At 43.9% G+C, this 25,960-nt stretch overlaps 1 protein-coding gene across 3 annotated transcripts in view; it reads left to right on the top strand.

Moving 5' to 3' along the window:
- The window catches only part of LOC124612636 (mothers against decapentaplegic homolog 4), a 168,705-nt gene that overhangs the window by 17,914 nt on the left and 124,831 nt on the right, over positions 1 to 25,960 (top strand). For all 3 annotated transcript variants that reach the window (XM_047140935.1, XM_047140933.1, XM_047140934.1), the window contains exons 4-5: positions 9,062 to 9,236; positions 10,388 to 10,579. In XM_047140935.1, coding sequence (XP_046996891.1) covers positions 9,062 to 9,236; positions 10,388 to 10,579 — 367 coding nt within the window. The remainder of the gene's footprint in view (positions 1 to 9,061; positions 9,237 to 10,387; positions 10,580 to 25,960) is intronic.

Here is a 25,960-nt window from a genome sequence, read left to right as displayed (position 1 = left end):
TACTCTAACTCGACAATGTAATTATGTAGCAAGATGGTACATCAAGTAGCACACTGGACTCGCATGTAGGAGAAGGGCATTTGAAATCCCTGTCCAGTCATCCAGATTTAGGCTTTCCATGATTTCCCTAAAGTGACCAATGCAAAGCCAGGATGGTTTCTTTCGATAGGGCATGGGTGATTCCCTTCTACAATTGGAGTGTGCAATCTATACTACCAACCCACTGTTATGGTCAAACAATAATGACACCGTGGATATGAGAGCTGTCTTAGTATAATTCTAGACTGTTAAGAGTTGGTTCTACCAGACAATTTAAATAACTTTCTAAGATGTTTGCCACATTAATTTAGATGCATTCTGGACCTGGGTTACACTTTGCCTGTCAATCCAAAACTTGTAGCTTTCAACATATATCTGTTCAATTGTAACTACACTCTAATATAAAAAAAAAGTTGCACCTTGAAGGGATTATCCAAAAGGGGTTGAAATCAGTAAATGTGATGTATGTGTATTGACAAACAAATGATTACAATTTCAGAAAAGTGAATGATTTATTCAAGAGAAAGAGTTTTGCAAATTGAGCAAATCAGTAATGCGTTGGTCCCCTTCTAGTCCTTATACAACAATTATTCAGCTTGGCATTGATTGATAGAGATGCACTTTGCCCTCCTGAGGGATATCATGACAAATTCTGTCCAAATGACATGTAAAATCGTCAAAAGCCCTAGCTGATTGGAAGCCCCTGCCCATAATGCTCCAAACATTCTCAATTGTGGTGAGATCTGGTGACCTTGCTGGTCAAGTTAGGGTTTGGAAAGCATGAAAACAACCCCAGTAGAAATTCTCATTGTGTGCAGGTAGATATTATCTTTCTGAAACGTAAGCCCAGGACGGCTTGCCATGGAGGGCAACAAAATGGGGTGGAGAATACCATCGGTGTACGGCAGTTTTGCATCGATGACTGCTCATAGTCTGATTGGTATTCTACTGCTGTCTGGGGTGTCTCCAGAAGTGTCTTTGCTGGTAATTGGGGCTCAATTTGAAGCGGGTCTCATCATGATGACGAGTCTATTCCATTCAATCAGATTCCAGGCTGAATGTGCCCAGCACAACTGCAAATTGTCTTGTCAGTTTACAGAGGTCAATGATAGTTGGCCCAAGGGATGCCTTGAGCTCAGCCCTCTTTCTGTGAGCAGCATAATAATGCTGCTCGCGGTCACTGAAGCACTAGTTGCACATGAGATCAGTGATGATGATGAAACTGAGGATCTGGGTGCCTGTCTGACGATTGCTCGGTCCTCGTGCTCTGTCATCTCTCTGTTCTAATCACTCCTATTCAAATATTGAGCAGTTCACTGATTACTCCAACTGGCTTCTCTGAGCCCAACTACATGTCCTCTCTCAAATGCAGGCATTTGCCTATAAATTGTTCACTCATATGTCTGTGAATTTTAGTTACTGTCTAACTGAGTACGTAGAATGAAATTCACAAAGACTTTATGCCATTGTATAGTCATGTCCCCTGTTTACTACGCTTGACAGGTGCGAGGTGAAATTGCACTGCACTGCCAAACGTTCATCCATCAACCACCGAAGTTTACAATTTTGTATTTTCCATCAGTACCCCTATGAGTATTAATTTGTGACCAATTGCCATAACTCCTTCATGGTGCATCTTTTTTTTTAAAGATTGTTTGTTAATGTTAAATAATAGATGCCTTGCTATAGTGCAGAACATCCACTAATATGATCATATTTGATTTTTTGTTAACAAATAAACAACAGTACAGGTTCTGACAAAAAACTTCTACGAACTTAGTAGAGGGGGGGGGGGGGTATTTCTCACACCGAAACAAGGAAGAATTTCAAGTAAATGTACACAAGAAAATTCTTCTTGTTTGGGTAAGTAATAAAGGAACATCTCTCAAAATTCTGAAGTCATAAAACGAAAACAATGTCAAAAATATCCTGTGCATTCCTGTACAATCACATGGAGTTGAAATCTTTGGCTTTCACCCTCTTTCAAACACATCTGAATGGTCACAAGTGCTTTGAAGGCTTCCTTGATACTCTGATGAGGCATCGTTGCATTATCAATGTGTGCTGCATAAACAAATTGATTTCACAGACAGCCCTACAGAGGAGTGGGGTTGGGGGGGGGGGGGGGGGGGGGGAGATGTACTGACCCTGTAACTTATTTTCCTCTGTCTATCTATCTGTCATTTGAGATATTGTCCAGTGCATCGTGAACAGTGTGACTGAAGTGTGATAGAGCCTTATCATGCATAAACTATAGGCTTCCTCCCTTTTTCTGGAGCTCATCCTGTAGCAACTCTGGAAGAAGGTTCTGAATAAAGTTCTTGTAGACAGTAGCTGTATAATATATAGGGATAAGATATGAACCTAAGTGGCAGTCACCTGTAATTCCAGCTCCCACAGCAGGAGACACGATGTGTCCTTTCTGGTTCGGCCTTTGCAAACCTTCATTTACCGTGACACAACATCTGTGCTGCCTCAGCAATGTGGTGATAAGTACCAGCAAAGGCTGGATGGCTTGGCTGTCTTCTGTCTGGAAATGTGTTTTGATGCAGCTTTGTGCCCATTGCCATTGATATGGCCATGCATTCATAAAATGAATATTTAGCTGGAAAATTCATCAGCTATCTCACAGTTGCCACTTTTTGAAACATTCAATATATATCAATCTTAAATGTGCACGAACATTAAATATAAAAATGTCTCCATACTACCCAATTTAGTATTGGAGGGCAGCGTGGAGGGTAAAAATCGTAGAGGGAGACCAAGAGATGAATGCACTAAGCAGATTCAGAAGGATGTAGGTTGCAGTAGGTACTGGGAGATGAAGCAGCTTGCACAGGATAGAGTAGCATGGAGAGCTGCATCAAACCAGTCTCAGGACTGAAGACCACAACAACAACAACAACAACTACCACATTGCCATCAGCAGATTGACACCCCCTTGTGTCAATGTTATCATTCATTTAACAAACAAAATCAGTTTTAAGTGTTGGTTACAAACTTTACTTGCTGCGGTTCACCTTGGACACATTCGACTTTTTCTCATTGGCATGAGGAATATGCCACCCCAAAGTTTGTAAATTAATGTGTGATCAGGAAGTAAGGACAAATTTGAATCTTGCACCATTTGGTCATATGACGGTTGGCAGCCATGGTTTGTTCATCTTTGTCCCCTCGGGGACTTGGCATTTGTTTGCTGAGTATGTGCTTGGCGACCCTGCAGTTCCTGAACTGGGGACTGGTAAGCGCCACTAGCCCTCTGTCATCGTAAGCTATGGGCATGCTTCACAGACTGCAGGGTCTTGGCTTCACCATCTGGACCTCTATAAGAAAAACCTCAACCTCAACCTCAAGGTGTCCTATGTGCTGATGAGGTGATTGGCTGTTGAGGTAAAACAGTCTCTAGCAGGCAACTTATGGGCCCCTCCCCCCCTCCAGTTGTATAAGGTTTGCTCAGGCATGCAGGGCTCTGCCTGGGTCGACGATAGTAGTCTCATCAAACTACTACTGATGAGACAGGTGTAGCGTCAGGCAGTACCTATACCCACTCCTCAAAGAGAGCTTGGTTGGTTAGTCCTCCCAAAAAGAAGTCTCAGAATTATAGTAACAGAACATTAGTGTGTCATAACGCGTTCATTGTTATAAAGTGAATAGGGGGAACCTTTGAGAAGATCTCCCCATTCTATATTCACAGGGTGTTGGAAGGTATTGCTGGGTCTCTAAAACGTGTCAAACAACTTCGTAATGGAACACTTCTAGTTGTAACTGCTAATTCAGACTAGATATCTAAGCTTCTGGGATGTAAGACCTTAGGTGACTACACAGTCGAGGCTGAGTTGCATAACACCCGTAACTATAGTAAGGGCATGGTTACGTGTTCAAATATAATGGAGGTGGACCCCGCGGAGTTACGTGAAGAATGGAAAAATATGGGTGTCACGGAAGTGCAGAACTATGAGGAGAGTCAATGGAAAATTGAAAAAATCGACAACATTTATTATAATGTTTAGTATTCCAGAATTACCTGAACATATCCTTGCAGGCTAAATCTGTCTTAAGATTCGCCCATTTGTTCCTAACCCAATGTGATGCTACAAATGTCAAAGATTTGGCCATACCACTATGGGATGTAATGGCAAGGCTATGTGCGGCAACCCTGGAGGCTCAGCTCACAAGTCAGGCAATTCTTATACACTTCCTCCAAAATGTGTAAACTGCTCCAGGGATCACCCAATGTGGGGCAGAAAGTGTGAGGTTTACAACTAGGAAAGGAAAATTCAGGAGTTGAAAGTAAGAAGACTTCTTTTGCATCAGCCCTTAAGACACCAATTGCTAAGTGTGATTCCTCCACACAAACTCAGGCCACAGATTCAAGTACGAGCACATGGATTTGTCAATGTACCTGGGAGGGAAATGTTCCACTTGAAACCAAAGTCATTCAGAAGCCGTCAGCAATAGGCTTACCACCAGTACCCAAAATCAGAAGTCAACTAAGCTATCCCCGCAACCCAGGCAAGCATCTCCTTCTGTCAGTAAAGAAAATTGTCCTTCGAAAAGTAGTTATAAGTCCAAGAAAGCTACAGGTGAGTGCACTCTCTTTCTGGTGGGGACTATGTTCTTGAGGATATGGACTTCCAATTGGAGCAACCGGAGAGCAAGGAATCGGATAATGTTCCTCCTGGCCTCCCCAGTAAATCACGACCTCCAAGGAAGAAAGAAAAGAACAACCATCCCTAACCAGCGGCTTCCACAGGGATTTCTGTGTTGCAGTGGAATTTGAATGGATATCACTCACATTTGGAAGGATAGCAGCTGCTGGTCCAGGAGCAACCGTTATGCATTTGCGTACAAGAAACACATTTTAAAGTCACCAATACACCTGCATTACGGAGCTGCTATGCCTACAGGAAGGACGATACTACTGGAGATAGGGCTAAAGGTGGAGTGGCTGTTTTCATTGATGACAGATGCCACTCATCTCCTGTCACTCTTACCATGACCATGCAAACAATTGCTGTGAAAGTTCTCGCACCCTTTAATATCACTGTGTATTCTTTGTACTTGCCCCCTAATGATGCTTTGGTAGCAGACACACTGGCAGAACTCTTCCGGGCATTCCCATGCCCATTCCTCCTTGCGGGGGACTTCAATGCACACAATGTGCTCTGAGGCTGGCTGCTCGAATCCCGAAGTTACCTGATCCACTCCCAGTGTGGTATCAGGCGCTACCGTTCCACCTTTGACAACTTAAAATTCTACTGGAGATGGCGATACAGGAGTCCTTCTTACACGAAAACCATTTCGTTTGTGCATTTTTTTGACCTCGAAAAAGCATATGACACTGATAGGAGGTACAACATCCTTCGCCAACTTCATGAATGGGGACTTCGTGGATGCCTGCCACTTCTTTCCAATCCTTTCTCAAAGACCGGTGTTTTCGATATGACATTGGCGATGCCATATCTGACTGCTACATTCAGGAGAATGGGGTCCGCCCAGGCAGTGTCCTCAGTGTCACATTGTTTGCCATTGCTATCAGTGGCATTTCCTCCACAGTCAGGAGACCTGTCAAGTGCTCTTCGTTTGTGAATGACATTGCAATCTTCTACTCTTCCTCTGATCTTATGACGACAATGATGAGGCAGCTACACCTGACCTTTAGGAGGCTGAAAACCTGGGACAGGACAACTGGTTTTTGGTTCTCACCCTAGAAGACTACATGTATCAATTTTTACTGTGCTTGTTGAAGTTTTAACCAACCATTGCTCACAATGGGGGACAATATTTTACGTTTTCAAGACACTGTGCGCTTTTTGGGTTTATTACTTGACTTGAAATTAACTTGGCTTCCACACCTGAAAGACCTATGAACAGACGGCTTCCAGTTGTTGAATATTTTAAAATACCTTAGCGGAAAAACACGAGGAGCTGACAGGTCCCACCTCCTACAGTTTTATAGGGCATTTGTTTGACCCCACTTAGATTGTGGCAGTGTGGTCTACAGATCGGCCCGTCCTTCCTACCTCAAGATTTTAGTTGCTGTCCACCACGAGGGCATTCGGATTTCGACTGGAGCCTTTCGGATCAACCAAGTTCCGAATCTGTGTGCAGAGGCGGGTGAACCACCACTCTGCATTCGGCGAAGTATCCTTTTGGCTCGGCAGGTGTTGAAAATCTCAGCTTCACCTCAGTCATTGACATTTAGTTCACTGGTCCAACCCACCTTTGAATGACTGTTTAGGAATCGGCCCCATGCAACCAAGCCATTTGGGATACATGCTGCAGACTGTCTCAAGGATCTGGATCTCTCGGGCATCAAAATACACAGCCAGGGATTGAACACCTTGACATCTTCAGAGGCCCAAAGTGATTTTAAGCTTGACACAGTACAAGAAAACTTGTACTCCAGATTTTGTTTTTACAACTTTGTTTTCATCCATTTTACATACATACCACAGATGTATCATTGTTTATACAGATGGATCCCAGCAAGGGAATGCTCTCTGTTCTGCTGTTTTCCCCAATAGGGTTTTTAAAGTGCGTCTTCCCAAATAATTTACAAATTATGGTGTGGAATTATATGGCATTCTGATGGCACTGGAGAGGGTTCACAGACATCACCGTACAAGGTTCCTTACCTGTTCCAACTCTCTTAGTGCACTGCAAGCACTTCACCAAATGCATCCAGTAGACCCACTGATTCAGCTCATCCATATCTCCTTACAGTGGCTCCAACACCATGGCAAGGAGTTGATCTTTTGCTGGGTACCTGGCCACATTGGGATACAGGGCAATGCCATGGCCGACAAAGCCGCCAAGGAAGCATGTTGGCATAGTGCTGTCCATCAATATCCCATGCCATTGCATGCCATCATCTCATTTTTTCACAGATGCATCATGTGTCAGTGTGAGACTGACTGTTGCAGGTGATGCAACAAACTGTGATTGCTGAAATCGACCACACAAGCTTGGCGGACTTCATGTCAGCCTCGCCGCTGGAAGAAGTTTTTGCTTACCAGACTGCACATCAGGCATAGCCCTTCGACAATCTGTGAAGTTTTTGGTGTGCCACTTTCAGTTCAGCATAATTGTAGCTACGAGTTTTCTGTATACTGATCTTAGGGCAGCCCTCAGTCTCGCTGGAGATCTGCCCACCATCCTCGCAGATACCAATTCCGGTGTTATAAGGGTGGTGAAATTTTGTGAATTGTCAGGCCCCATCCCTAAATTGGTGGGGATAGCCGTTGTCCCCACCCATGAGATATGCATGCTGACTTTTCATCACGGTGCTGATGACCATGATGTCGAGTGACCCCTGAACCCAAATGATGATAATAATAATGATAGTAATAATAATCGTGTTCATACATGCTACAGACTGTCTCAAGGATCTGGATCTCTCGGGCATCAAAATACACAGCCAGGGATTGAACACCTTGACATCTTCAGAGGCCCAAAGTGATTTTAAGCTTGACACAGTACAAGAAAACTTGTACTCCAGATGTGATCCTTCCCATTGGTAGCCTGATAGCTTTTGTGTGGTGAGCGTTGTTGTTTGATGTTTATTTTTGCCATGGAGCAGTTTACAACAGAGCAACATATCCAACTGATAAAAAGTTACTACAAAACAGTGCAAGTCCCATGCCAACCATTCACGAATTGATGTGACACTCAGAAGTAATGCTGGTGCAACCAAATCATCAGTTCAGAAGTTGATCTAGAAGTTTGAGACCACGAATTCTATTTAAAATGTTAAGAATAAAGGACGACCAGTTCCCTTCGAAAACAATAAAACATTGCTGTAGTGTGTGACAGTGTGACCATAAGCCTCAGAAAATTGGTTAGCTGATGAGCCCAGAAATTAAATTTATCACAAAGTTCACTGCATGAAATCCTTTCAAAAGGTCTGAAACTGTATGAGCACAAGATTCAACTTACACAAGAGTTGAAACCTGCAGATAATGGAAAGAGATATCAGTTTGTTCAATGGTAGCTCATGTCACCGTGAATGACGATCGTTACAAAAACATGCTTTATGTTTGGTTTTTCCCACTTATTGATGAAAATGATGGTTTTTAGTTTCAGTAAGATTGTGCAACATGTCACACATCTCATGAAGCAATTGCTCTCCTGAATGAAAAAATTCCTCAAAAAATTATCACTTTGTGTGGCAACCAGGAATGGCCTGCCAGATCACATGATCTTATGCCTTTTGACCTTTTTTTTTGGGGGGGGGGGGGGGATTTGTGAAATCAAAAGTGTAAGTGAACGAAGCACAAACAATACACCAATTGAAGGATGAAATAAAAAGGGTTATTAACGGCATAGTACCAGATGTTTGTGAACGTGTCATCGAGAACTTCAGTGAACGCATTGCTTGTTGCCGTACGGTGTTGAGTGGTCATATAAAGGATACAGTTCTTCATAAATAACTGGAAGAAGTTACTTAATGTGTTAAAAAAAAAAAAATATTGATGTCCTGCACGATTGCCATTTGCTCCGACATTTTCCATTTCAATTTTTTTTTTTTCCAGGGTGAACCTAACGACATTGGTATATTAACAAAAATATTCTTTCTGAATGTTTTCTAGTTTTTTTTCTCAACTCATGAATAATCTTGTTGGATTTAATTACATGAAGATATAATTAGTATACCTGTATGCTGCTGAGATGTGTACCATTATATGCAGTAGCAATCTCCCTACAAAAAATATGAAGTTGGTAACTGTGAATTCTTTGAGACATAAGTTTTGTGTACCTCATTTAAAATTGAGATGTTGATTCATTACGTATCTCCAATCTCACTGCTCTGTTAAATAAAAAATGAAAATTTTAAAATCATGTCTCTCCTTCCCGACCCCCTCCAATGAAAATATTTTTATGGACTCTTGTGGGACAGAAGTGTAATGAGATTATTAAAATAACTATGGGAAAATAATCATGCATCCAAGAAACAGTCTGATATAGTAAATTCTGTATATAGTGTCTGCAATATTTGTAAGTTATTTTCATCTCCTTTCAGGTTGCTGGTAGAAAAGGATTCCCTCATGTCATTTATGCACGAATTTGGCGATGGCCAGATTTGCACAAGAATGAGCTGAAACATGTGAAGTTCTGCCAGTTTGCGTTTGACCTGAAGTGTGATTCCGTCTGTGTTAATCCATACCACTATGAGAGAGTTGTTTCTCCGGGAATAGGTTTGTTTCTTCCTTACAAGTAATAATTCAGTGTCACTTGATGTTTTCATGGAACAGGAGTTTTGCCTGCTTGAGTATAGACAAGGAAATAGAATTGATTAATTTTAAAGTTAACTTTCCCAAAATTAATGCTAATGTTATGGAAAATGTTGTCCATACAGCTTGTTTCCATTTTTGTGGCCTTCGTATTTGTTTTATATTTCCATTACAGATTGGTTTTTGTTTGTAATGTGTATTTGTATATAAAGTTCACCAGAATACACAATTTATACTGGTTATAGTCTAGGTATGTCACTAATTTAATTTGTAGCATTGCATAATGTGCCATGTAAGGTGAAGATTATATATTAAAAAGTACAATATTTCATCTATTTTTCTCTAATTATCTTAAATGTTTTTTTATTGTATACAAAATGTGTAACCGGCAAGCCTTACTTGGACTCAAACCCGGATAATTACCACTCATAGACAGTTCGCGCCAGAACACTTCATGAATCTACTGAAAACCCCAACCTGCTACAGATCCCATGCAACACCAATTACTTCCAGAGCTACATTAACCTAACCTAACCTCTGTATAACACAATATGTATTCAAGGGAAAGCATGACGTATATTGTACAGTTTGCAGCCAAACAATGGAAAGTCCAGGATGAAATAAGAACAAGGACTCTGTGCTTTACAGTGTGAGACTAGTTGGTGAATCCTCTTGCAAATTGAAAGAGTTGTGGAAAAGTAAAGACAGTTATTTTTCTGCTATATTTGACATAGCCTAGAAATCAGCACAAAGTTGCAGCATGCTCAGCTGTACATTATCTCACATCTGCAATAAGTCTACTGCATGAAACAAATATTCCTATTTGGTGTTGATACAGTAGCAGTCATTGTGGCAAGTTTCACTTTATGTCAACATCCCTGTTGATTCTGGTAACTGTTCACAAGCTGTTGTAACGAGGATATAAAAGGGCTGAGTAAGTCTACAGGTATAATATGGCAGCTAGTAGTTCCTGCCACTGACTGCGTGGCAGAGTTGATTCCCATATAGTGTAGATTTTATAGAAAATTGACATTACTTGATTAATGATATAATTTTATTTATTAATTTATGGTTCTGTAATTTGTCGACTGTGAATGAAACTCCCATTGTTTCAGATCTTTCTGGACTTTCTCTGCAGTCAGGCCCTAGTCGGCTTGTGAAAGATGAATACTCAGCCGGTGTTGTAGCCACAGGCAGTGGAATGGAAGTTGATGGAGATGTAGGAGTTACACATAGTGTTCCCCAGACAATACAGCATCACCCGCCACCTACACAGTTTTCTCTTGCCATGCAGCCCCAGCAACCAGGTAATACTGCTGTTTCAGTCACAGCCTTTACCCGTATGTTTTCTTTGTGAGAACACCACAGGTTCTGGATGCTGGACTAAATTGGTAAGTGTTCATTAATGTTAGGTATACAGGGTGTTACATAAAGGTACGGCCAAACTTTCAGGAAACATTCCTCACACACAAATAAAGAAAAGATGTTATGTGGACATGTGTCCAGAAATGCTTAATTTCCATGTTAGAGCTCATTTTAGTTTCGTCAGTATGTACTGTACTTCCTCAATTCACCACCAGTTGGCCCAGTTGAAGGAAAGTAATGTTGACTTCGGTGCTTGTGTTGACATGCGACTCATTGCTCTACAGTACTAGCATCAAGCACATCAGTACGTAGCATCAACAGGTTAGTATTCATCACGAACATGGTTTTGCAGTCAGTGCGATGTTTACAAATGCGCAGTTGGCAGATGCCCATTTGATGTATGGATTAGCACGGGGCAATAGCCGTGTCGCGGTACATTTGTATCGAGACAGATTTCCAGAACGAAGGTGTCCCAACAGGAAGACGTTCGAAGCAATTGATCGGCGTCTTAGGGAGCACGGAACATTCCAGCCTATGACTCGCGACTGGGGAAGACCTAGAACGACGAGGACACCTGCAATGGACGAGGCAATTCTTCGTGCAGTTGATGATAACCCTAATGTCAGCGTCAGAGAAGTTGCTGCAGTACAAGGTAATGTTGACCACGTCCGTACCATGTACAGCGTGTGCAGGCACTATCAGCAGCTGATTGGCCTCCACGGGTATGCTTCTGTGAATGGTTCATTGGTTCATCCAACAATGTGTCAATCCTCATTTCAGTGCAAATGTTCTCTTTACGGATGAGGCTTCATTCCATCGTGATCAAATTGTAAATTTTCACAATCAACATGTGTGGGCTGACGAGAATCAGCAAGCAATTGTGCAATCACGTCATCAACACAGATTTTCTGTGAGCGTTTGGGCAGGCATTGTTGGTGATGTCTTGATTGGGCCCCATGTTCTTCCACCTACGCTCAATGGAGCATATTATCATGATTTCATACGGGATACTCTACCTGTGCTGCTAGGACATGTGCGTTTACAAGTATGACACAACATGTGGTTCATGCACGATGGAGCTCCTGCACATTTCAGTCGAAGTGTTCGTATGCTTCTCAACAACAGATTCAGTGACCGATGGATTGGTAGAGGCGGACCAATTCCATGGCCTCCACGCTGTCCTGACCTCAACCCTCTTGACTTTCATTTATGGGGGCGTTTGAAAGCTCTTGTCTAAGCAACCCCGGTACCAAATGTAGAGACTCTTCGTGCTCGTATTGTGGATGGCTGTGTTACAATGCACCATTCTCCAGGGCTGCATCTGCGCATCAGGGATTCCATGCCACAGAGGGTGGATGCATGTATCCTCACTAACGGAGGACATTTTGAACATTTCCTGTAACAAAGTGTTTGAAGTCACGCTGGTACGTTCCGTTTCTGTGTGTTTCCATTCCATGATTAATGTGATTTGAAGAGAAGTAATAAAATGAGCTCTAACATGGAAAGTAAGCATTTCTGGACACATGTCCACATACCATATTTTCTTTCTTTGTGTGTGAGAAATGTTTCCTGAAAGTTTGGCCGTACCTTTTTGTAACACCTTGTATATTTTGAACAGACTATTTGTTAATAAAGTCATCATATGCAAAACTAGAATGGATGACTGGCACGAATCTTAAGTCTCTCTTCCTTGCTAAATCCTTTAGTTAATCTCTGTGCATGACCAAGCAGGTGGCCATCTGCAATAATCATTGTGCAGTGCAGTGTCCATTGTCTTGTTTCAGTAAGACCATTTGCCAAAATTTTATTCTTGTCTCCATTTTGATTTCTTCTAACTTTTTGTTTCATTTTGCCTTACTTTTATTATTGGTAAGTTATCTGACATCTTTTCTTAAGCCTGATGCTGCCCAGGTAGATTACAGCTGTAATATCTTACTAAGTTATGCAGCAGTTCATGAGAATAATGTGATACGGTACTCACTATCGTAATATTGTTACTGGTACTGACATTGATTTTTCAATCGCAAATAGAGAGCATTTGAGGTGGCAGAGTCACAAAATACTCTTGAAGTAACTTTAGTTTTCATATAGCAATTATTAATTGTACTCTCTTGCATTCGAAATAACTTTCAGCTGATTTACACAGCTGTTAACACATATTGTATGAATTTGTACAAATGAACTTTCATCGTGGGTATCTCAAGAAGACTAAATGACTTACAGATATTTTATAGAACATATTTTTATAACTCTGTTGTTGGCTGTACTTCATTGGAAAATCTTGATGCTGCCTATTCAGAGGTGCCCCTCAACATCCATCTAGTGTTGGAAGCTCTGTGAAATACTTGCATCTATTGGTGAGCTCCAAATGCTACATGCTGCGCAAGGAGTAGGTCAAATGGATAACAAAACAACACACACAAATATTTTTACTAACTGATAATATCTTAAAAAGAGCTGGACTTGTGCAGTGTTTGAATGTTCCCATTTAACCTATCATTAATAGACTACACGATTACTCATTTATATATGATGACAAGAGTACAGAAAACTTCATATCTCTTGTTCTTAAGGGAAAGATCCCGAATTTAACCGTGCAAAATTCTATAAACTCACATATGCTGCTTAAAAATCCTTGTTATTTTGATTTGCTTATTAAAAACAAGAAGTTGAAAATACATCAGGTAAGTATATACTTCTTGTATCATAATTTATCATTATTATTGTTTTTTGTGTTTTTTAAGTCCAGTAATCATATATGTCTAAAAAGACTCTGTTAATTACATCAGTTCTCATAATATAACAATATTTCTGTACATTGAAACCATTTTTTGCAAAACACACACACACACACACACACACACACACACACACACACGGGGATTCTTATTAACATTTAAAAACCTCCAAAGTAACGTATTTGATGCTGAGACAAATAATTTAACATAAAGACACATGAGGCCGCAAATGTCAGAAAATACCCCAAAAGTGGATGACATGCTGAGCACGTGATATTGCCAGATGACATATGTCACCACACATGAAGCAGTTGAGCCTATCGGTCTGTCACACCTGATTATCCCAACCCAAGTGAAGTATTCATGTCTGTGTGGCTCCAGAGCGCATGGGGCTTGGGGTTTGTTAAGTCTTGCATCTGGAAGACAGTATCTTTTTCATTGCATTAGACAGTTATGGGTTTATGTACATTGAGGTAAGATTTATTATTTAATTTGCTAGTCCCTTTGTCTCATCTGGCTTATTGCAAAGTACAGTACAACAAACAACTACTGTATTGCATCAGAAGTAAATGGGTATGAGCATCCAAATTTCGTTGTTACCAGTAAATGAGCCACTTTTCTTTACTAAATAATATGTGTAAACAAAAAAGATAGGGACTAAAGGGAAAAAACACGAAGTAAGAACAGCTTTTGTTTGGTGCAGTGAGGGCAGTAATTTTGTAATTTTTACATTTACAACTGATCACATTTACAAAAGGTGTTCAAAATTTTGCGCTGTTGTGTGGCAATGCGTAGCACTGCTCCCTCCTGGTTAGTGTAGGATTGAAAAGCCCAGCCACTGCTCTTGCGACAAGCTACGTCATCTGGTGACATTACATGTTCAACATTTGTCATCTTCTTCACCTCTCTGTGTTCATGTCTCCCTCCCCTATCTGTCCACCTAATCATACGACTTCTATCTCTATACTTCTTCCTACTGATTCCATCTCTTCATCGCCATTTACCCCTCTCTTTGTCCATTTCGTCCATCCGCTCTGTCTGACCATATCCTCCTCGCCCTCTCCCTGAGCATATCCTCCTCCCCCTCTCTCTGACAACATGCCTGTCATGCAAGGCAGGCTACACATCAAGGCCTCAAAACTAATTTATTTGCCCTTGATGTACAGGCTCCCTGTAAAGCGTGTTGACAAAGTAGGCCAATACTAGTCTAGCAAGACATGTCTGTCGTGCAGGGAAGCCTCCAGTTCATGTTCTTGAAAACTGTTTTTTTACCCCTGACACCCCCCTCCCCCTCCCTCCTCTCCACCTCCCCCCGGGTTCGGGGGTTAGAATAGGCCTGCGGTACTCCTGCCTGTCGTAAGAGGCGACTAAAAGGAGTCTCAAACGTTTCGGTCTTATGTGATGGTCCCCTCTCGGGTTTGACCTCTATCTTTCTAAATTCTTCCAAAGAGCGAGCCAAATGGGGAAGGGCGCCTTACATGGTGCACTGTATCCGTTGTACAATGAGACCTTTAGCCGGCTTTCTCGTCGTCTCAATGCTCCCCGTTCGTTTTCCACCTCTTGGGGGAGGATACGTTCCTGGGTGCAATTACAACTATGCACCGTGCAGTGTTGCTTTTTGCTGAGACGATGACCTTGGACATTTCAGCACCTAAGATCCAACACTGTAGCCCGTCCGTTGTGGTGGGGCCGCCATGTACCTTGTTGGTTGTAGCCCCCTGACAACACAGGGATCGCTCTATTGATGCCTGCGCCGTTAATTCCTGACATATGCCATGGAGTAGATGCCCATCCTCCTGGGGTATCAGGACTCCCAGCAATGGCCATCCTGCCAGGTGGCCCTTGCTGAGGCTGGGTGGCGCCCGTGGGGAGGGCCCTTGGTCGGAGTAGGTGGCATCAGGGCGGATGACCCGCAATGAAGCGTGGTACATCATCTCTCGCTGGTGGCCAGGTGCCAGCAGTCTCTAAGCATTCTCGGGCTCAATTTAATGCTCAGAAGTACGATCCGAAAACGTTCCCCTCTCTGGCCACACCGTGGGAGGAGCGTATGTCTCAAGATGGCAGTCACAGTTATTCGCCCCGATTCTTAGTTTGAATGAGAGCTGATGGGGAGTCTTTTCTATCCACAAAGCCTCAGTTCTTCGTTGAGCATTTAGAGGACAAGTTTGGGGAGGTGGAGGGCTTGTCCAAAATGCGCTCTGGGTCACTACTGATACAAACGGCATCCTCTGCCCAGTCACGACGGTTACTTGCTTGTGACAAGTTGGGGGATGTTGCCATTACGATCACACCCCATAAGAGTTTAAATATGGTCCAGGGAGTTATTTACCATAGGCACCTTCTTTTGCAGTCTGATGACGAGCTGCGCACCAATTTAGAGCGCCAAGGTGCACATTTCATCCAGCGCGTTCATTGGGGTCCGAAGGATAATCAGATTGCTACCGGTGCCTTCATCTTGGCCTTCGAGGGTGATACATTACTGGAGAAGGTCAAGGTGATGGTCTACCGATGTGACGTCAAGCCCTATATTGCTTCTCCGATGCGGTGCTTTAAGTGCTGGAAGTTCGGCCATGTGTCTTCCTGCTGCTCTTTCAGCCTCACATGTCGAGATTGCGGATGCCCATCACATCCCAATACTCCATGTGCCCCGCCTCCCACCTGTGTCAACTGCGAAGAACATCATTCACCTTGCTCGCCAGACTGCAGAATCTTCCAGAAAGAGTGCAAAAACATGGAATATAAGACCCTGGACCGACTGAACTATACTGAGGCCAAAAGGAAATATGACTGACTACGTCCTGTGAGAATGACATCTTCCTACGCTGCTGCTACAACAACTGTGCTAGCCCCATCAGTTTCGAGAATTCTGGCCGGATCGATGAGCAGTACATCTCCTTCTGCCCCCTCGCCCATGGGGGGCTCTATCCACCCGGTTGCTCCTGCACCACCTACCTCAGGAGCAACACCCTCCCACCCATCGGGGATGTCCGTCCCCTGCTTCTCAGCCGGAGAAGCGTTCCACTTCTTCAGCTACTCTTGCTCGTAAGGGGTCCCTTGGGTTCCTCCCTTCCCAGGCTTCCACCCGTGGGAAGGATGACGCCAGACAGTGGCATAAGCTCCCACCAGTGGCTGGTCGTAGGGCTTCGCGATCCTCCTCTGTTCCGGAGACTGAAACCCTCCCAGCCGGTGAAACTCAAGGTTCAGCGAGAGAAGCTCAAGAGAAAGACCTCTAAGGCAAAAGAACTTGCGGTGGTACTGACCCCACCACACCCTTCGAGCTCTGTGTCTGCGTCTGAGGATGAGGTTGTGATCCTGGCATCCGCTGAGGACCTCGATCTCGCCGGTCCCTCAGACACCAAGGATAGCACTAGCACAGGTGCTCAGTCGGAGGCAGCACGTGACCCAGCGGCGTAATCTGCCTTCCCAGTCCCTTCACGCCTTTCTCAGCCATGGACAATATCATCCTCCAGTGGAACTGCAGCGGTTTCTTCTAACATCTAGCTGAGCTCCGACAACTTATCAGCCTTCACCCTTTCTTCTGCTTTCCTCTTCAGGAAACTTGGTTTCCAACAATGCGAATCCCCACCCTCCGTGGCTATCGGGGTTATTATAAGAACCGGGCAGCTTATGAAAGGGTGTCTGGTGGCGTCTGCATCTATGTCTTTCACTCTCTTTACAGCGAATCTGTCCCTCTACAAACACCTTTAGAGGCTGTCGCTGTTTGGGTGTGGATGCCACAGGCTGTTACCATCTGCAGTCTTTACCTTCCACCGGATGGTGATGTTGCGCAGCATGTCCTGGCTGCGCTGACAGCCCAATTGCCGCCACCTTTCTTGTTACTGGACGACTTCAACACCCATAACCCTCTTTGGGGTGGGTCAGTGGCAACAGGTCGAGGTGCCACCGTTGAGCATGTATTGGCACAGCTCGATCTTTCCGTTTTAAATGATGGTGCCTTCACACATTTCGGTGTGGAGCATGGCACGTACTCTGCCATCGACCTTTTGATCTGCAGCCCTAGCCTCTTACCTTCTGTCCAATGGAGTGTGCATGACGACTTGTGTGGTAATGACCACTTTCCGATCTTTCCATCACTGCCACAGCGTCACTCTTCTGGGCGCCCTAGCAGATGGGCTATGAATAAGGCTGACTGGGACTTGTTCTCCTCCATTGCCGCTATTGATCCTCTCTCTAATGACGACATTGATGCGGTGGTTCATTCGGTCACCACCGGCATCGTTACTGCCGCGGAATCTGCCATTCCCCGTTCTTCTGGGTCCCCTCGGTGGAGGACTGTGCCTTGGTGGTCGCCTGCGATCGCTGAGGCGATTAAAGATCGCCAGCGGGTGCTCCAGCGTCACAAGCAGCATCCATCTTTAGAAACCCTCGTCGCCTTTAAACGGCTCTGTGCACGGGCCCGTCGCATCATTCGCCAACACAAGCAGGAGTGCTGGGAGCGGTATGTGTCCACCATTGGCCTCCATGTCTCTCCATCGCAGGTCTGGGCCAAGATTCGACGCCTCTATGGCAATCGGACCCCAGTCAGCGTCCCTGCTCTCTCACTGAATGGAGCAGTTTGTACTGACTCCAATGTAATTGCCAACCGCTTGGCAGAGCATATTGCTCTGATTTCCGCTTCTGCGAATTACCCACTGGCCTTCCGCTCCATGGATGGAACGTCGGAGCCTTTCATTTCGCACCCACCATCCTGACTCCTACAATGTTCCATTCAGTGAGTGGGAATTTCACAGTGCCCTAGCCGCTTGCCCTGATACCGCTCCTGGGCCAGATCGCATCCACTGTCAGATGCTGAAACACCTTTCAGTGGACTGCCAGCGACGCCTCCTCGACCTTTACAACCGTTTCTGGGTCGAGGGTGAGTTTCCGTCACAATGGCAGGAAAGCATTGTCATCCCCGTTTTGAAACCTGGCAAGAACCCTTTGGAGGTGGACAGCTACCGCCCCATTAGCCTCACCAACGTTCTTTGCAAGTTGCTCGAATGGATGGTGAGCCGGCGATTGAGTTGGGTACTCGAGTCTCGGGGCCTCCTGGCCAGGGTGGGTTCCGTAAAGGCCGCTCTGCCGCCGACAATCTGGTGAGCCTGGAGTCCGCCATCTGTACGGCCTTTGCCCGTCGTCAGCACCTCATTGCTGTCTTTTTTGACATGCGGAAGATGTACGATATGACATGGCGCCATCACATCCTCTCTACACTTCATGATTGGGGTCTTTGAGGTCCGCTGCCGATTTTCATATGCAATTTTCTGTCACATCGTACCTTCCGCGTGCAAGTCCTGGCGTCCCATAGTTCCTCCCAAGTTCAGGAGAATGGGGTACCACAGGGATCAGTCTTTAAGTGTCTGCCAGTTTTTAATTGCAATTAATGGGTTCGCTGCGGTGGTGGGAATGTCTGTCTCCGCTTCCTTGTATGCTGACGACTTCTGCCTCTACTATAGCTCCATTGGCATTGCCGCTGCTGAACGTCAGCTGCAGGGCGCTATCCGCGAGGCGCAGTCTTGGGCTGTAGTGCATGGCTTCCAGTTTTCGGCTGCCAAGACCTGCGTTATGCATTTCTGCCAGCGACACACTGTTCACCCAGAGCCGCGGCTTTATCTTGATGGCGAACTTCTTGCTGTGGTGGAGTCACATAGGTTTTTGGGTGTGGTTTTTGATGCCCGGTTGACTTGGCTGCCTCATATTCGGCAGCTTAAACAGGCGTGTTGGTGGCATCTAAATGTTCTGCGATGCTTGACACGAGCTGGGGCGCCGACCGATCTACCCTCTTACGGCTCTACCAGGCATTAATCCAGTCCCGTCTGGATTATGGGAGCCTGGCTTATGGTTCAGCATCCCCTTCGGCGTTGTGGGTGCTGGGCCCAATCCTTCACAGCAGGATACGCCTTGCCACTGGTGCTTTCCGGACCAGCCCTGTAAACAGCTTACTTGTGGAGGCAGGTGTCCCTCCACTGCAGATACGGCGCCAACACTTACTGGCCGCTTATGCTGTGCATGTTTGTAGCTTGCCCGGGCATCCTAATTATTGTCTCCTGTTCCCGCTGTCAGTTGTCCATCTCCCAGAACGTCGGCCCCAGTCGGGTTGTACGATCGCCATCTGCGTCAGAGAGCTTCTCTCCGGGCTTGGGGTTTTCCCTCTTCCACCTCCTTTCCAGGCCCCTCTGCGTACACCCCCGTGGTGTGTGCCTCGCCCTTGCGTTTGGCTCGAATTGGCACAGGGCCCGAAGGACTCAGTCCCTCTGGAGGCCTTCCGCCGCCACTTTTATTCCATCCTAGCCACGTATCAGGACTCTGGCATGTTTTACACTGATGGTTTGCTGGTTGCTGGTCGTGTCGGTTATGCTCTAACTCTAGGGGACCATTACGAACAACGATCCTTGCTGGCTGGCTGCAGCGTTTTCACTTCTGAGCTGCCCTAGAGTATATCTGCTCCTGCTCAGGTGAGTCCTTCGTTATCTGTAGCAACTCCCTGAGAAGTTTACGAGCTATCGACCAGTGTTTCCCTCGCTCTCATCTGGTGATGGCTGTCAGGAGTCCCTCCATGCTTTTGCCCGTTGTGGCACTCTGTGGTCTTTGTGTGACCCCAGGCCATGTTGGGATACCAGGCAATGAAAGTGTTGACCGCCTGGCAAAAGAGGCCACGAGTAAACCATCTCTGGACATTGGCCCCCCGGAGACTGATTTGTAAGCCTTCTTACGCCACAAAGTTTTTGCGCTATGGGACGCTGAATGGCGCAATCTGACCACACCCAATAAACTCCATGCTATTAAGGAGACAACGACTGTGTGGCGGTCATCCATGCGAGCCACTTGCAGGGACTCAGTTGTCCTTTGTCGGCTCCGCATTGGCCACACCCAGCTGACGCACAGTTATTTACTGCGTCAGGAGGACCCTCCTCTGTTGCTGCGAGGCAGCTTTGACAGTGGCCCACATTTTGTTGGCATGTCCCCTTTTAGCTGTGGTCAGACAGACATTTGCGCTGCCTGATATGCTCCCTGCCCTTTTAACAGATGACACTGCCATGACAGGCTTAGTTTTGCGTTTTATTCGGGCAGGGGGCTTTTATCACTTAATTTAAGTGTTTGTCCTTTTTTGTGTTGAGTCTGGCATTAAGCCTACGGTTTTAGACTGTGTTTTTACTGTGTTTCTCAATGGTTGGCTTTTCCTTTTTTTGTCTCTGTGGTCGGCCAACCACTGTCACACTCTGTGTGATTTTTATTTCCTCTTGTCTGGTCTTTGTCTCCGTCCTCTTGTCCTCTGTCCTCTGTCATCTGTCGTCTTTGTCATTGTTCCTTTTTATTCTGTGTGGGTTTTTGCCATTTTGGAACAAGGGACCGATGACCATAGTAGTCTGGTCCCTTTAATCCCCCAAACCAACCAACCAACCAACCTACCTACCTACCTTTACCCCTGACCATGATGTGTTGGCTGCCCTGCAAAGCAGACCACAAAGGTAGATTGATCTTGCTCCAACTTAACACACCTGTCATGTAGGACAGCCTGTATGCTAAGGACTTGGGAAAAAACATGTTTTTGCCTGTATTCCCACTCCTTTTGGAGCTACAAAGCTCTAAACCCCACAACACACACACACACACACACACACACACACACACACCAGCTGACAAACCCTACATTGCTGGATATTCATTTTGCCAATTTTCTATTAGAAACGAAATCAAAAAACGAACTCTGTTTGTAGCTTAAGGTAGAAAAAAATGTATTTCCATGTATTCACAAAAACACCATTGAAATTATGAGGCTGTCATACAGAGAAATGTGCATAATGTACAAATGCATAATTGCAGCTGCATCATGTGTCTACAAATCGATTTTGTTAACATCTCTGTGGCAATGTCTCTTCATTGCTCTATACACAGCTATTGTCTTTACCTACAGCCATTTGCACTTCACAGTTGAAATCTGTGAAAAGTACTGCCAGGTGTCACGGATTTCCTGAAGATGACAGTAGGAGTGTCTCAGTAGTGCACACTGCAGCATTTTTTCATGTATCTTGGTGTTTATGATGTCACATCTTCTGAACTGTGATAGATAGATGGTTCTTATTGCCACAGTGAGGGTTGTCTGACGGTAAGGGATATATGTACCAATTTTGGTTGAAATCAGCTCAGTGGTTTAGAAGGAGATGGGGAAAACACACACACACACACACACACACACACACACACACACACATGTGCACCCCTTCCTAGACACACCTACACACACAAATATACATTTTTATAATATGTGTAGAAGTAAGGGATTTGAAAATAAAAGAGAAAAATGTAAATTTTGTTTTGGTGCTGGCATATTAAAACACTTTGTATGGAAGTTACTTAAGTGTTGATACCTCTCAGGCTCTCCTGTGATAACAGGTTAAGTGTACAGGTGAAAGAAGTGACCTTGCAGTGGAACTGTTGAATCTGAAAAGTGGGACAGAATGGTACCCATGGTAGGCAAGAAAGAAGGAATATGTAAGACTAAATGTGTTAAAACCGGAGGAGGAAGAAAGACAGACACGCATACCACCCCTTACCCCAATAAACCTTCCCAAGGGGGTACTTCCACGGTAGGCCAGAGGATGAAGATCTTCATCAGTCCTCCACAATGGACACCATCAGCTTAACTTCCACAGGCTACATGAAATGACACTAACAAGCTAGCGTTGTATGCATATGGAGAGTGTAGCACCCAAAGCAGTAACTTATATCCTACATGTCAACTAAGCTACAAGGAGGATAGATTAGCTATTAACATTTTATACTTCATCTTAGTGTTATTATTTAAGTCGGGGTCATATAACTTGGCTACCTAAAGTGTAAATTAACCTGCCCTATAAAAGTTGCACAAACCCAACCATTATCTATAATTATAATTGCCATCCAGTAGAAAATTATATAAACCCTCACGTGATTCTGTCATTTATTAAATTAAATCCATTATAAAATATCCTACCATATGTTCCATAAGATCTTCGCTTATATTGTGTACTTGGACAGATAAAAACTTTAATTTAGATAAAAACCTTAATCTAAACTTGTTAGTGGATTGATGTCATTAAATTGTAATGGAAGAGTTGGAGGATGTTCTGTTTCCTCAAGTATTTGAGTTACTATTAGCATCACCATTACTTGTGAACTCTCCTGTTTCAGCAAATTCCAAGCAGAAACTGATCAACCTCTTTAGCAGAAAAACAATATAGCTTGTGTGCACAAGGTACAAAGACAACAGTAATTACAACTATATTAGGGAGCAGCAAAAGTGAGGGCTGGAGGGGCAAGCGTAGATGGCATCACTTGTATCTTTTCTATATGCTTTGTCCTTGCCACACACCTGTATCATCCCATGTCGATAACTCTTGTCCTGCACATGTTGAACTGAACCCAGCAAACTGTGTGATCTGGCAGTGCTTCCTGGCACATGTATGCTCAGTACATTACATGGCGCTCACTTGAAAGTAGTATGATAGGCAAAATTGGCAGACAGCACATTGATAACCAAAATTGGCAGACAGCACATTGAAATAATGATTTTTGAATCAGAAGCAGGCAGTGACTTATTTTAAAGTATTTATTATGGCTGTGAAACTGTATATCAAGAAAGTGCTTAGAAAATACTGTTGTGCAACAGCAGTCCCCTCATATTAAGGTATTCTCGTATGTTGTAGAAGTTATATTAAGCCAGCTACAGTATTACTGTTCATATGTTAAATTTCTGTTACGATTATGTAAACATTTAAGCATTCCTTCATTTTGCGCATTAGGTTTAACCTAGATACCATGCAGAAAACACGTGTTGTCTCCTCCCCAAAAGTAACATTGACAAATGTCACCACAGGCAGTGTGCACCAGGTGGTTTTTCTGCCTCTTGTTGACTTTTTTTTATTTTTTTGTGGGGAGAGGTGACGGGGTCAGAGGTAAGATGACAGGAAAGGGAGCAGAGAGAGGGAACAGTGTTCACAGCTGTGACATCATCAGTCGCTTCCTCAAGGACATGCTGCACATCTTTCATTTTGAATGTCCAATATCTGGATGTGACCTTTCCCTTCACTAGAGCCCACAAATTTTCTCCGGGATTGTATTAGCAGTGGTAGGGCAACAGCCTCGCAACTTCATGGCCCATTTTTGCTGCTAAGCTGTCAAATTCATATTGATTATAAAGGTGCTTGTGGTGCCTGACTTCCTCAACATATCTGCTTTTGTATTGTGGCTGAAATAGAAATACTCCACTCTTTTAGCGACTGTACAATTTCTTCCTTCTTTGTACTTGGATTAGGATTAATGTTTAAATACAAAACTGCTCATTTCTTCATGATAATCAATGGATTTGCAGGATGTAAATATTAGCTTTGCTCTTATGATAAAACCGTATTCAAATGATGCTGGATGACAGACAATAAGTCTTGTTTCCTCTGCCAGTCGATACTTTCAACCCATCATTGACTTTCAAATCCTGCCAGATCTCCTTTGTGGTATGAGTTTGACTTAGCTAGGTCTCATTGAGATAAATAATAGGGCAGTGATGATCTTCTTTCCAGATGTTGTGCATGTTTTTTCAGAAAAGTAGTCCTGGATGTTGCAGTATCAGATCTCTTCCATCAGAATGTGTCTTCCATCATTGCATTTTCTGTACCTAAATTCTAGCGATATCAAAATTCTTCCACTTGAATGGCGTCCCCTGTGAAAGCAATCTTGTCATTTAATATATCTGTGACCCTTTGCCTTGTAAGATACTTGCCAGTCATAAAATTCTAATACAGTGCAATGAACAACATCTTGTGGATAAAACTGCAATTCAGTGACAGTTATTCTTCCACTAATATCTTTTCTCGGAGATCGAAATTTCATTTTTTGACCATAGGTTTCCGTTGCCTATGCTTCTGAAAATATGCTGTGTGCAGTTCGTAGTGAAACACCACATGCCCTTGTTGTTGCAGTGGCAATACAATTTCGTCTCTTCTGGCATTGTCTTTAAGATCACAAAGGAATTCGTATACCTGGTATATAACAGTCTTTGTTTTGCTCTCTGCATCTTGAAACTCACCCATCCTAATTTTCAAAGAAAAAAATACTGCTCAGTGAAAATCAGTGTTCTCCTTGCAAACATACACTTCCATGTTGCACACACACAAACAAATGCTGGAAAGCAGATAGCAACATGCCGTACCTGTAGCAGCATGAATGATGTACAGTATTGCCACAAGAATTCTGTTAATGATAGGTGTTTGTTTGTTAGCCATTGCTGCTTACAATGCCACCTGAACGGCATGCATGGCTGAGCGTAGAGTCGTGGAACAAGCTGGAATTGGTCAAAGACTTCTCTTTGACACTTAGTAACACAGTAAAGATGAGGGATAGAAGAAGTGACCTGGCCCTCTCAGCCATAACTTTCGCTGCTCCATAGCATAAGTAGGTACTTTCGTACAGCACAGAAAGAACGCATTCCTTGTGCGGAGGACAAAAGATACTAAGACCACAGAAAGTATTGGTAGACTCTGCACTAGTCTCCACTCCTTTGTAGATTATTTATGAAATAGAGAGGCCTTTCAAATTTACGACAGAGGAATACACTGATGTGGTGTTTATTTCTGGTAAATGTGATGGTAATGTTATGGCTGCAGTTAACAAATATCGCGTATGTTATCCGACTCCAAATGCACCGACCCTTAGTGGAGTATTTCAAATGTTACAGGAGACAGGTTCTCCACCTAGCGTTCATAATCAGTACGAGTGCTCAATACGTGAAGATGGTGATGAGGATATTATGGATGCTGTTCAACATAGCCTAGGTGCCAGTACATGACGTATCTCTCAATGATTAACATTTCATAATCTAAGGTGTGGCGTACACTGAGGTACAATAATTTATATCCTTACCATCAACAAAAGTGCATCATTTATATCCAGGAGATCCTGTGCTTCACTTGGAGTTGTGCAATTGGTTAAATACTAATTGGCGGTTACGCAAGTACATTTTATTTACTGATGAGGCGCAGTTTACTCGAGATGGTAGAAATAATTCACATAATGAGCACATTAGTCTGAAGCAAACCCACATGCAACAGTGCAACATAATTTCCAGCAGTGATTTAGCATAAATACGTGTTAATTATCCTCCCAACCTTGTACAAAAACAAATCTCCTGTGCCTTATCTTTCCAGGCTCCCACCACCTCACAAAGTCCCACCGTCTGACCACAGAGGAGCATTCCCCTCATAACTTGGTACCACCTAGGATTGGAGGAACTGAATCATATTCTCTGCCAGGGTTTCGACTACCTCTCGTCATGCCCTGAAATGAGAAATGTCCTGCCCACTATCCTTCCCTCCCCTCCTACAGTGGTATTCCACTGTCCACCGAACCTACACAATATACTTTTCCATGCCTACACAACCCCTGCTCCCAGCCCCTTACCTCATGGCTCATACTCCTGTAATAGACCTAGATGTAAGACCTGTCCTATACATCCTCCCACCACCACCTACTCCAGTCCAATCACAAACATAATCTATCCCATCAAAGCCAGCGCTACCTGTGAAACCAGTCATGTAATCTACAAGCTAGGCT

This window comes from Schistocerca americana, chromosome 4 (assembly GCF_021461395.2).
Source record: "Schistocerca americana isolate TAMUIC-IGC-003095 chromosome 4, iqSchAmer2.1, whole genome shotgun sequence".
Lineage (NCBI taxonomy): Eukaryota > Metazoa > Arthropoda > Insecta > Orthoptera > Acrididae > Schistocerca > Schistocerca americana.
The sequence above is the reverse complement of the archived record's forward strand: the minus strand, read 5'-3'. Positions and strand labels throughout refer to the sequence as shown.